The sequence below is a fragment of the Otolemur garnettii genome, unplaced genomic scaffold (assembly GCF_000181295.1).
Source record: "Otolemur garnettii isolate 467f Iridium unplaced genomic scaffold, OtoGar3 scaffold00062, whole genome shotgun sequence".
NCBI classification, from domain to species: domain Eukaryota; kingdom Metazoa; phylum Chordata; class Mammalia; order Primates; family Galagidae; genus Otolemur; species Otolemur garnettii.
The window spans coordinates 9,134,610-9,147,141 of NW_003852457.1; the positions used below are offsets into that span (position 1 = coordinate 9,134,610).

The window sequence follows — 12,532 nt, forward strand, 5'->3', positions numbered from 1 at the left end:
AGGTGCCGGGCTAGATGACTGGTTTTGATGTATATTTTTTTTTTTTTTATGATTGCTTCTTTTGCCAATTTTTATTTTTTTTTTTTTGCAATTTTTGGCCAGGGCTGGGTTTGAATCCGCCACCTGCGGCATATGGAGCCAGCACCCCACTCCTTTGAGCCACAGCACTGCCCAACTTTGCCAATATTTTGTTCTAGGTGTGTTATCCTGAATGAGTCAGACTTAAATTTTCCTCTCCTGTGCTGAATTTGTCCAGTTTTGTCAGAAAGGCTATTTGCCCCCTTAAGTGGGTGAAAAAACAAATATCCCCTTATTCTGTTCTTGGGAAGAGCTCTTATGAGATTCTGTCATTGCCTCACATTTGAATACCCTGACCCAGGGTTTTATTTATTTGTCTGTTTATTTTTATTTTTATTTATTTATGTATTTATTTTGAGGCCCTGGATAGAGTGCTGTGATATCACAGCTCATAGCATCAAACTCTTGAGCTTGAGTAAGCCTCAGCCTCCTGAGTAGCTGGGACTATAGGTGCCCACCATGCCTGGCTAATTTTTCTATTTTTAGTAGAGATGAGAGATGGGTCTTGTTCTTGTTCAGGCTGGTCTTGAACTCCTGAGCTCAAGCAATTCACCCACCTTGGTCTATCAGAATGCTAGGATTACAGGCATGAGGCACTGTGCCCAGCCTGACCGAGGGTTTCAAAGTGATTTTTTTCCCCTTTATTCTTATAGGACTCTTTAAGCTTTCTGTTTCTTCTTGAGTCCATTTTGGTAATTTGGATTTTTCTAGTAGTGAGTCAATTTGGTACCACTTTCCACATTTGTCAGCGGGAGCTATCCCCAATGTCTCAGGCCCAGCAGTTGCTAATACCTCTCAGCTCTGCCATCTCTTTCTTCATTATTCATGGCAGAGGTTTTTCTATTTCATCAACTTCTGGGAAGGAAGAGTTTTGCCCTTTTCCCCTTGCTGGTGTGTTCTTGGTCTCTTGGCTAACTCTGCGGTTTCTCAGGCATGTGCACTTACAGTGATACGGGCTTTTCTGCTCCCTATACACTTCACTGGCCTGTATTTTCCTTAGTGTGGGGCTGACCATCGGCCTTCTCCAGTTTAGGAGTGAGACTTGCATGTCAGAGCTCAGTACAAACCAAAAGCCCTGAGCAGGCCCTGCCCTCCGCAGTCTGGGGAGTGCACTTACCACAGCCCACGGGTGGTATACAAGTGTCCCATTGTTGGGGTACCCAGGATTAAGGCGACCAACCCCCATGTGCAGGGAATGACTCAGCAGCCTCCCAAGGCCATGCCCCACACACCACTCTCCACACAGGGCCTGGGATGGTGTTGGGGGAATCAGGGCAAGTACCTCTGTGGCTCATGTGAGCTGGCCCTGTGCCCAGGGATAGGTCTGTGGCCCTCAAACCCAATGCATCCCATCTTGAGCAGCAAGGGTCACTTAGTAGTTCAAACTTAAAGGTAACTGCTTTTGGGAGCAGCTGACCAAGGCCCCTCCTATGTAGCACCTCCCCTCTGTCCCTGCCCTAAGCCGTGCCCTCCTTTCCTCCTTAGCACCTCCCTTCCTGCACCCTGTCCCAGGATAGCCACTGCAGCTGCTTCCTCCAGGTGTTGGGGAGGTGACTATGTCCCACCCTTAACCTGACCAGACGCAACTTCGCCCCACGTTTGGGCTGTGCGGGAGAACAGGCAGCAGAGGGTACTACAGGAAACCAGGGCACTCACCCCACCTGTGAATGATGTTGCAGATGGGAGGCCTCAGATGCACTCTTTGGGCCTCTGTCGACTTGGCTTCCCTGCAGGTGCTGCCCATCCTGCCACCAACCCCTTCGGACCCTCGGCCCCCCCTGGCAGCTTCCTGCCCACTGGTCACCTGGCAGGTGGGTGCCCCCGGGCAGTGCATTCTGGCTTCCTGTATAGACCTTAGGGTTGGGGGAAGTCAGGAACCAGGAGGGTAACCCTGAGCCCCGGGACACCTCTTGGATCACACTGGGGTACCCCTATGGGACCAGGCAATCAGGCAAGGGCCATGCAGATCTCTGACCCCTAGTTGCCCCACAGACCCTTTCAGCAGGTCGAGCAGCTTCGGGGGCCTGGGCAGCCTCAGCAGCCACGCCTTTGGGGGCCTGGGCAGCCATGCTCTGAGTAAGTGACCAGCACAACCCTTTCTCCATACCTTCTCCCGGGCTGGGGCGCACCCTGCAGGGTTCCTCTGGTGGGGGCAAGACAGCTGTTCTGGCCTCAGCACCCTGACCTGTACCCCCAGCTCCCAGCAGTGGCAGCATCTTTGCCCCCAAGGAGAGCTCCTCAATGCACAGCCTGCCCAGCCCCCATGAGACCTGGAACCGGCTGCACCGGGCACCACCCTCCTTCCCCACGCCACCCCCATGGCCCAAGTCCATGGACACCGAGCGGGTCTCAGCACTGACTAACCACGACAGAGAGCCAGACAAGGGCCGGGAGGAGCGGGAGCGGTGAGTGGAGCCCTCTAGGCCTCCCATCCTCCTCCTCCCCCATCCCAGCTTGGTGCAGAGCTCTGGGGACTCAGCCCTGACTTGTGATTCTCCAGAGAAGGGCCAGGAAAAGGACCCATATAAGCACACTGTATACTGCTTACCCTGGGGGCGGTGCACAGAGGGGTGGGGTAGGGTGATACGAACTCCATGCCCTTCAGACTGTGCAAGTTTCCAGAGAAGGGAGGCAGCAGACTGGAGCTGTGGGCACATCCCAGGGAGGGTCTTCTGCAGACAGTGGGCTCAGAACTCATCTGCTCAGGAAGCTCTTGCTTCTACCCCAAGGCAGCTTGGGTCTTCCTGTCTTGACATCTGGTCTTCAGGGACAAGGCAGAGGCCCCTAGGCACAGTATGAGTATACAGCACTGGCACCAGAGTTTAAGGCAGGAATTCCAGGGTAGGGCGAGCAGTGCCTGTCCCCCATAGAGAGCTGCCCAAGGCTCTGGTCTCAGTGGGAATGCAGAGCTTTGTAGTTCTTCTCTGGTGTGTTTCAATGCTGTTTGCCATGGGGGAAAGTATGGGAGTGTTTGTCACCACCACTGTGTTGACGGGTGCTGCTGGCATCTGCAGGACCTCAGATGATAATGGGACCCCACACAAACCAGGGAATGTAGGCCCCACAGGGATATACTCCCCTCTGCTGAGAGTACAAGCTTCTCCAGGGTGATTGACCTGACTGTCCTACTCCCAGGGACCTCCTGGAGAAAACACGCCTGCTCAGCCGGGGCTCACCAGCGGCCCCCATGGGTCACATGGTCAGCAGTCTTCTCCTTCGAGGCCAGGGCGGCCAGAGCGAGCTGGGCCGTTCCGGGGTTCCCACAGAGCGTGAGGCCGAGCCCCGAGTTAAAGAGAGCTGTTCCCCAGCCAAGGAGGAAGTGGTCAAGCCAGCAGTGCGCCTGCCCTCACCCTGCAGCAAGGCGACCTTGGGCGACGTGAAGGTCAAGGAGGAGCGGGGTGCGGATGAGGCGCCGGAGCCCCCAGCCTCCGGCCTGCACCCTGTGCCCGTGCCGCTGGGTATGGGCCGTGAACGCCTGAGCGCACCAGGCTTCGCTTGGGAGCCCCTGCGGGAGGCCTACCGCGGCCTGGAGCTGCCCCGGCGCGCCTTCCCTGCTGGCCCAGGCCCCGCCAGCCTCTTCGAGCCCCCCGAACGCACATACCGCGACCGCGAGCCACACGACTATAGCCCAGAGCACCTGCGGCTGCCGCGCCGGGAAGAGCTAGAGCGCCCGCGGGGCCCAGGTCTGGACGGCACCCCACACCCACCTCCTGCCCTGAGCGCACCGCACCTGCCCCGCCTCGGACTCCTGGCGCGGACCCCGCCGGCTGCCGCCACAGCCGCGCTGGGTGCCCCGCCCCCTCTGGTGGCCGGGCCCCCCACACCACCTGCGCCACGGAGCAGGACTACCCCGCTTGAAGGCCTTGGGCCAGGCGAGGCATGCGGGTACTCTCCATCCCGCAACCCTCCTGAGGTGGAGGCGCGGTAGTCCCGCTGCCCCATAGACACTTTCACACGTGCACTGCTGTAAACTTTTTTAAATGTAAATTTCTAAAACTTAAGCACAGTTCCATCAAATCTTGGGGTTGACAGCTCTTCCGCAAAGCCTGCGGACTCGGTGAATTTACTGTACAGCTTTTGGGGGGCGGGCTTTTCTTTTCTGAGCTTGACATTAGGCTATTGGGAAAAAATTCAAGTTTGTACCTTTCTTTCCCACAGGAGAGAAGCATTTTTAATGAATTTGTATTTTTCTTAATTTTGTGCTCTTTAGACACTTAACCAAAAAAGAAACTTTTGCTTCTTGGTTTTTAGTTGGGATTTGCAAGGTAATGGCCTCAGATCTCTCTCCAGAGCCCCAGGGTTTCATTGTCTTATTTATGGAGGAAAAAACGGTCATTTTGTCCAACGCACTGTGAGGCTCCCCACTCAGGCCTGGCCCTGGCCCTCCCTTGGTACTTGGAACCGAAGTTACAGATATATATTAAAATAATAATTAATAATAATGTACAAAACTTTGTTTTTTGCCTTATTATGCAAAAGTGTAAGGGTTTCTTTTTTTAGTTTTTTTAAAAGTACAAAGGAAACAAGTGTACATAGTCTGTTGATATCAATGTATTAAATTCTTAACCTAGGTAGACTTTATAAAGATGGTTTCCAGAAACCCGTCTGGTTATTTGTCCAAATGGTCACAAAATGCCCACTGGCTGTCAGTTGTAAACACTTTAAGAAGTTAAGTTTAATGGCAGCACCTATCCTTCAACTATGCAAGTGCTCTGAAGCAGGATTTGGGGGAGAAGTTCCTGCAGCAAGGCAGAGACTGCCCCTGGAGGGCGGTGGGTGCTCTTGGCTGCGGCACTCCCAGGGCGTCTCCTGCTCACAGTTCACGGTGGGCTTCAGGACTGGCTGGCTCTGTCTGCAAGAACAATTCTGTGGACCCTTGTGCTAAACAGTGTTCTCGGAAATCTATACACTAGACAAGTAGAATCTCAGAAGTGCAAGAGTCTAAATATTGATTACAGAAAAATAAATAACTTATATATTTTCTCTCCTCTGTGAAGGCTGTCAAACGTTTGTCTTCCTGTCATCTGTGCACCTTAGTTCCATGGCTGGTTCCCTCTGGTCCAGGTTTGTCTCATAGACATGCAAGTGCCACTGTGCTCTGCTGGCAAGGTGTCCTTTTGTGTTTCCTGATGTCCAGCCTGCCTCTATGGGCTTCTGAGCCTCCTCCATTCGGGCATCCACAGCTGTTCTGTGTTCCCAGCCGTTTTTCCACTATAGACTTCACTTTAAATATTCTGTTCTCATGTCATTCACCAAAGGTAAATACAGGCTTGATTTTTGGGTAAAACTGTGGTCTAGTGTTCTATGCAATATTAGGGTTGGCACCCTCTAGGCACCCCAAGCACCCCTTGCTCCTCCCTCTGGTACAGGCACCGTGGGGTGCCCAGGCAGCTCAGGGCCACTCTGGGGGGCAGTGCTGCCCTGGAATGAGGCCTGAGGCAGCTCCCTGGTGCCCTTGGCTTTGGTGCAGGCATCAGGTGGCTCCCAATGGTCCCAAGCTGCTACAACCCCCCCACAGCTAGAACTAGCTCTTCAAGTTTTCATCTTCTCTGCATGGAAAGATGCCATCCCATGGCCTTGGCTTTTCCCCCTCTGTTGGCTTTTCATCCTCACAGAGGCTGGGAAAGGGGCAGAGCTGACCTACCTACCCACCTACCCACTCATGCAGGGAGGCCCTGGGACTTTGAGGAGGTATTGTGGGTCCCACAATGAGTGAGGGTACCCTTCTTCCCAGAAGCTTCCATAGGGCTGTGCCCCACCAGGTCACAACAGGGATTTACACTGAGAAATAATGTCATTAGGCAATTTTGTGTTGTGGGAATGTCATGGAGTGTCCTCACACCATCTTGGCTGCACATCTAGCTTGTTGCTCCCAGAATATAAACCTTCACAGCAGGTGACTGAGCTGAGCACTGTAGGCAGCTGTATGTGACATGTGAGTATTTGTCTCTAAACCTGTCTAAACGAAGAGGCTTAGTAAAACCACTATCCTGTATGCAATTCATTCATCATTAACCAAGATGCCATTATGTAATGCAGCACTGTTCATTTTTCCTTGTCTGGGTTTTCTAACCTACACAGCAAACCTTCAGGAGCAACTGGTGTGTGTTCTGTCTGTGACTGAATGATGGCATGGGTCAGGAGCACCCCTAGGGGAATCAACCTGCACTAAGGGCACCCTTGACAGGGGTAGTAGTGTATTTTCCTACATAACAAGTGCTCTAGAGGAAGAGGGAATGGGGTTTGGGGATAGGCGTCGTGCCTAGCATAGTTGTGATTCTCTTGGCCTGGCTCATTGCCACATAATTGTAAAATAGCTGCTGCAGCCCCAGGTATTACTTCCATATTCAAGGGGGAGATAATAATAAGGGAAAAAAGCTAACACCAAACTGTCTGCTCCTTTTGTCTGAAAGACAGAACCTTCCGAGTTTTCTGCTCATCCACAGAGGGTTTCTATCTGGGCCCCCTTGGCTAGGACTCGGTGACACACAGCCTCATTATCAAGGAAGATGGAAACATGGGCAGGGGCAGGTACACTGGCTAAGGCTCTGGAAGTTTTTTTCTGTTATACCACAGTTTGAGCATTATTATTTTTCTCCAAAATTGTGTGTGGAGCTTATAATATGCATGCATTTCATTTCCAGACAGAAAAGGCCACCAGGAAACATTCCCACAAAGGCACTTAGATCCACTGGCACACAGATCCTGTGCTCTCCCTGGGCTCCTGCTTGGACTTAAACTAAGTCCTTTATCCAGGCTTGCAGGAACGGGCAAGACTCTTCTAACAGCAGCAAGCAGAAGAGGCCCCACAGAGACAGCAGGGCCGTATGGTTACCCCAAAACTCTCACCCCAGCCATACCCAGTCAGGGCATCTGGGGATGAGAGGTCTGAAGGGCTGAGCCAAACTCACCATCTTGCAGCCATTTGCCTCTGACTGTGACCACCTGTCCCCACCCCCTAAGGAGGCCACTAGGGCACAGCCTTTCCTGGTCAGGAAAAGACTCAAGGGTCACATTTGCCCAGCAGAGCAGGTGTGCACAGATGATTGGGTGGCCTGGGGCCCTCATGTCACAGCCTGGTACAGGGCTGCTATTCCCTGCCCCAGCTAGATATGACTCCTGTTTTAATCATCAAGTTCAAGGCTGTCAACAAAAATAGCTACTAGACTCTTGAGACTTCCCCTCTGTAAATTTCTGTTACTAGATTTTAGGAAAAGCAATCACAGAGTGGGCCAGGTGCAGGAGCTCATGCCTATAATCCTAGCACTCTGAGAGGCCAAGGAGGGTGAATGATGATGTGGGTCAGGAGTACCTCTAGGAGAAGAGTTTAAGACCAGTCTGAGCCAGAGGGAGACCCCCCCATCTCTACTAAAATAGAAAAACTGAGGCAAGAAGATCGCTTGAGCCCAAGAGTTAGAGCTGTGAGCTGTGATGCCATGGCATTCTACCCAGGGCAACAACCTGAGACTTTTGTCTCAAAAAAAAGAAAGAAAGAAAAAGAAATCGGCTCGGCGCCTATAGCTCAACCGGCTAAGGCGCCAGCCACGTACACCTAAGGTGGCAGGTTCGAATCCCCAGCCCGGACCCGCCAAACAACAATGACGGCTACAACCAAAAAATAGCCGGGCGTTGTGGCAGGCGCCTGTGGTCCCAGCTACTTGGGAGGTGGAGGCAGGAGACTCGCTTGAGCCCAGGAGTTGGAGGTTGCTGTGAGCTGTAATGCCACGGCGCTCTGCCCAGGGGGACAGCTTGAGGCTCTGTCTCAAAAAAAAAAAAAAAAAAGAAAGAAAAAGAAATCACAGGGTGATATGGAAGAAGTCAATAGCCCCTTCCTCCAGACTGCTCTGTTTCATTCAGCAGTGCAAGTGCAGACATACCTCTTCCTACCCTGCACCCCACCTCTTTCTGGAATCTTCCCTAGCCAGGCACAGAAAATAAAATGGTTATTTCCAGGGTTTGCTTCCAACCCTTGCCCCATTTCCAGCTAGAATGATCCACGGACTTCATGACAGAATTCCACCTCCCCAGTATGGACAAAAATGAATCCACAGTTATACTAGGACTGCAACACTCCCCTTTCAGGAACCAGAAGCATAAGGAGACAGAAAACCCATGAGGATGTGCAGGACCTCACACTGCCAACCACCTACCTGACCTAAGCAGGTTTCCAGCCATAATAGACAATACACAGCAGCACTCACCCTTCAGAGAGGAAAAACAGTCGCACGACACACCATGTTCTCAGCCATGAAACAATCCTCGGCAAATGTAGAAATGTGGAATCATACTGAACACAACCACAGTGAGATCAAGTCAGAAATCAGTAACAGAAAGATCTCTGGAAAATCCCCCATCTCCAGGCAGGTTTCAACCACTGGGAGGCAGCCAGAGCCAGATCAGACCCACCAGCCCACATACACACAGGCCCTGGCAGGGACCTTCTCAGCAAGGCAAGGGCCACATGGGTCCCAGGCAGGAGCACTGAGGAAACAACCTTGGAAGCCAAGAACTTGTAGACCCCAGACTCAAGCCTGGGCCTCCCCAGGACTGCAAAGGCTGGGAGGAGTCCTGAATGCCCTCAGGACAGCCGATCTCCAGTAACTAGTTAATTCTGCTTTTTGTAGGGTTTCTGCCTCCTGACTGGACTTCACTGGAGACAAATCCTAAATTTCTGTGAAGTTCGGGAAAATAAGGTTTTTCACTATGTATAGTTAAGACCTGTCTCTTTAGACTACTCAGTTTCATACCTTGCTGTGTCTGGGGCAGAAAGGGGCCTCAAGGACTTGGGGAACTGAGTGAGGGAATTCATTTTAGCTGGTGCTGATGGGGCCCACCCATAGGGACGGCCCCCCCACTCCAGCCTCACCCACAGGGATGGCACTTCCAACCTGGTTCACCCAGACTGGTGGAGGACAGCACAGGGCAGACAGTGTCTGGCACTGGGAAGGTCTGGGGTTTGGGGACATAGTCTTTGAGAGTATAGCTGTAGATGCTCATGTGTGGGAAGTTACCAGACATGTCCAGGTGTGAGCAGAAAGTTCAGTTCTCAATAAGTCTTCTTTTTCTTTTTTTTTGGTAGAGACAGAGTCTCACTGTATCGCCCTCAGTAGAGTGCCGTGGCGTCACACTGCTCACGGCAACCTCCAACTCCTGGGCTTAGGCAATTCTCCTGCCTCAGTCTCCCCAGTAGTTGGGACTACAGGAGCCCGCCACAACGCCTGGCTATTTTTTTGTTGCAGTTCAGTGGGGTTGGATTTGAACCTGCCACCCTTGGTATACGGGGCCAGCGCCCTACCCACTGAGCCACAGGCACCGCCCTCACAACAAGTCGTAATCAAAATGTATGCCTGCCTTCATTTCTTACAGGAGTCACAATAAGTCCAGTTTATTTGCAGCTCTGACTTAGACTTTCTTACCCTAAGTGTTCAAGTGGGAGCTTGCATGTTCTGGGTGACATCTATCAATAGGGAAAGATTTAACTCAATCTTGTCAGTGGGAAGAAAAAAATTAATTTTCTGTTCTCCCCACAGAAAAAATTACAAAATTGTTATGTTAAAATTGTTATGGATTTGGAAAATTGGAGGTTAAAGTGTTATAGCAATATCAGCAATTCATTAAAATGGTATGTATATTTTTGGACATTGACTGTTTCTGTGACTTAGCTCTCAAAATTCATAGACTGCTGGGCAGCACCTGTGGCTCAGAGGGGTAGGGCTCCAGCCCCATATGCTGGAGGTGGCGAGTTCAAACCCAGTCCTGGCCAAAAACCACACACACAAAAAAAATTTCATCGACTGCTGCAAGCCTTCACTGTGAATTAACACTCACTCTTAGACCTAATGTTATGTTGGTCTGGCACTCAAAGAGTGGCTGGGTGATATGTTGGCTGCAGCAGCTCCCCAAGGCCAAGTCCATTCCTCTGAGCATAGAGACTGGGGGCAGATCAGGCTGCACTAGGGTGCCAGCACTGACCTGGGGCCAGGGAGGAGGAGATGGAGGAGGCCCTGTTTGACATGGATTGACCTCACTCTGCAGCCTCAGTGTGTGCTTGTGTTTCACCAGCTGTCAGCAATGTCTGGGGATGAAATCTCAGCCAGAACAACTACTTTACAGTGACAAAATGCACTTTCTCACCTTTGCTGTGGATGCTCTGGGAGTGGTGGATTGTAGTATCCAGCCTTGGCAGCCCCAACAGACAGACAGCCCCAATGACTCCAACAGCCCTGACAGCCCCAACAACTCCAGGCCTGGCCTTGCTGTATAAGGCCCCAGCTCCTAGCAAGGCTGTGAGTTTGGAGGGCCAGGAATGCTGGCTGTGTTAGACCTTCACAGGCTAACCTGCCTGTGGCATCTGGATTTTCTATAGATGATCTTTCATTACCTGAAAAAATCAGAAGCGATAAAACATCTGCAGTGTGCAGTCAGCAGTGTTTATTTGTGCAAGCAATGTCCCCTAGCCTGCCACGCGTGTCCCCTAGACTGCCGCCTGTTCTTACGGAGGCTTCTTTTCACACTATGGTTTCAGGTGCTTGGTGCCTCGCACTTACAGATTTTCTCAGAGTCACAGAAAGTGCTGCATGGACCTTGGGGGACACTTTGCTCTGAACCCAACTCCCAGCACCATAATGTCCAGGGTGTGCATCAGAGGGCCCAGGATTGGTTCTTCAGGACACAAATTCATGTTCCTGTCACTAAAGTAAACACCAAAAATGAAGGAATATAGTGGGAGGTGGTAGCACAGCGCAGGGGCAAGAGGAGGCTAAGTGCAAACCAGCAGTCTCCAGAGCCCTGAGTGTCCCTCTGCCACCAGAGGGCAGATAAGGACAGGTTGGCCTTATCTGGCCTCAGGGCTTGAGTGGGAGAAGGATACCCTGGAGCACCCAGCTCACAGCTGTGCCCCCACAGCCTCTCCAGGTGCAGCTGAGCCATGGCCGATGAGGCAGCAGGTGCTCATAGGGACCTGGGGTCCGTACCTCAGAGGCCAGAGAACCCTTTTGCCTGGTCTCTAGGGAAGCTGATACCCACTGTGCCCACTCTCCCTGCTCCCCACTGCCTTCCTAACCCCACTCACTTGGGCTCCACCCTGCAGGTCCCAGACCATGCCACCTGCCACTGTCAGTCAGGCTCAGCCAGCAGAATCACTGGGAGGGACTGGAAGATCCCTTCTTGCCCCCTAGGGCTGCTGAGGTCTCAGCCTCCCCAGACCAAAGACTTTCCTCCCCACCCTCTGGGGCCCTCACAAGCTCCCACAGGGGCTACCCAGTGCCCTTCTCTGTGCATCTCTTATAGGCCTCTGAGATAGCCCTACGGCACTGTGGCCAGCTCAGGAGCCCCTCTGACTGTAACCATTTCCTATGTGCCCCCCTCTTCATGAAATGAGCTCCTGATGGACCCAGTCTCAAAGTAGCAGCCCCTCCCTTTGTCTCACACTCCCTGCTGTATCTGCCAAGTCCCTGGCACCCAAGGGACCCACCAGCGGCAGGCACTGGGCCAGGATTCCCGTGCGTGGGATACAGCGGTATGGGCTGTCTTCATTCAGCTGGATGCAGCATTGGCTGTGGCACTCGCTGTGGCTCCTGCAGTAGTCGCCATCCGGCTGAGGAGATATGGGCAGGAGCCCCCCAAGAAGCCTCCACACCCTTCCTCCCACCGAAGCAGGACAGGGGTGCAGAGGTGGCCACCCTCCTCACATTAGGGGCCTGGGCTCACCTTGCGCCAGGGCACACACTGCAGGAAGATGGTCTTGGGTGTGCAGAACAAATTCTCCTTAGGGCCAGTTCTGACACAGCAGTGGCTCTGGCACTCTGCATGGGTCCAGCAGATGTACCCATTTGGCTGCAGGATGGGGGACCATGGAGTTGGCAGAAGAAGGTGGCACACGTCTCCACACATTTCCACAGCCCAGCCTTGTCCCCACGCACCCTGCGCCAGGATAGGCACTGCAGGAAGATGGTCTGAGGAGTGCAGAACCTCTGTGGGTTCAGGCTGTTGGTGACGCAGCAACCGCTCTGGCACTCGTGGTGGTTCTCACAGGCCTCACCGATGCCCTGAAACATAGCCCAGTGCTCTGAGGCCTCTTCCCCTCAGGCTCCACTGGTCACCTTCCTTCAAACTCAGGAACAAACCTGCCCACAGTTGGTCTGGCAGGGTGATGTCAGAGTGCTCAGTGGTGAGGAGGGGAAAAGAAACATCTACCATGGCTCGGCACCTGTAGCTCAACCGGCTAAGGCGCCAGCCACATACACCTAAGGTGGTGGGTTCGAATCCAGCCCAGACCCATCAAACAACAATGACGTGCTGCAACCAAAAAATAGCCGGGCATTCTGGTGGGCACCTGTGGTCCCAGCGACTCGGGAGGTAGAGGCAGGAGACTCTCTTGAGCCCAGGAGTTGGAGGTTGCTGTGAGCTGTAATGCCACGGCACTCTACCCAGGGGGACAGCTTGAGGCTCTGTC

General features: G+C 52.7%; 2 protein-coding genes across 4 annotated transcripts in view; one reads left to right on the forward strand and one right to left on the reverse strand.

Annotated features, from left to right (window-relative positions):
• The window catches only part of LOC100957135 (fibrosin-1-like protein), an 86,053-nt gene extending 81,524 nt beyond the window's left edge, over positions 1-4,529 (forward strand). For 2 of the 3 annotated variants that reach the window (XM_012807034.2, XM_012807032.2), the window contains exons 16-19: positions 1,758-1,889; positions 2,071-2,154; positions 2,276-2,483; positions 3,214-4,529. In XM_012807034.2, coding sequence (XP_012662488.1) covers positions 1,758-1,889; positions 2,071-2,154; positions 2,276-2,483; positions 3,214-4,006 — 1,217 coding nt within the window. In that variant the 3' untranslated portion in view covers positions 4,007-4,529. The remainder of the gene's footprint in view (positions 1-1,757; positions 1,890-2,070; positions 2,155-2,275; positions 2,484-3,213) is intronic. The other variant, XM_012807033.2, reaches the window with a different exon arrangement.
• Positions 4,530-8,971: 4,442 nt separating this feature from the next.
• Positions 8,972-12,532, reverse strand: part of LRCOL1 (leucine rich colipase like 1) — a 5,811-nt gene continuing 2,250 nt past the window's right edge. Inside the window, exons 2-5 of the mRNA XM_012807002.1 lie at positions 12,000-12,125; positions 11,788-11,913; positions 11,552-11,674; positions 8,972-8,980 (exon numbers count right to left, since the gene is read on the reverse strand). Coding sequence (XP_012662456.1) covers positions 8,972-8,980; positions 11,552-11,674; positions 11,788-11,913; positions 12,000-12,125 — 384 coding nt within the window. The remainder of the gene's footprint in view (positions 8,981-11,551; positions 11,675-11,787; positions 11,914-11,999; positions 12,126-12,532) is intronic.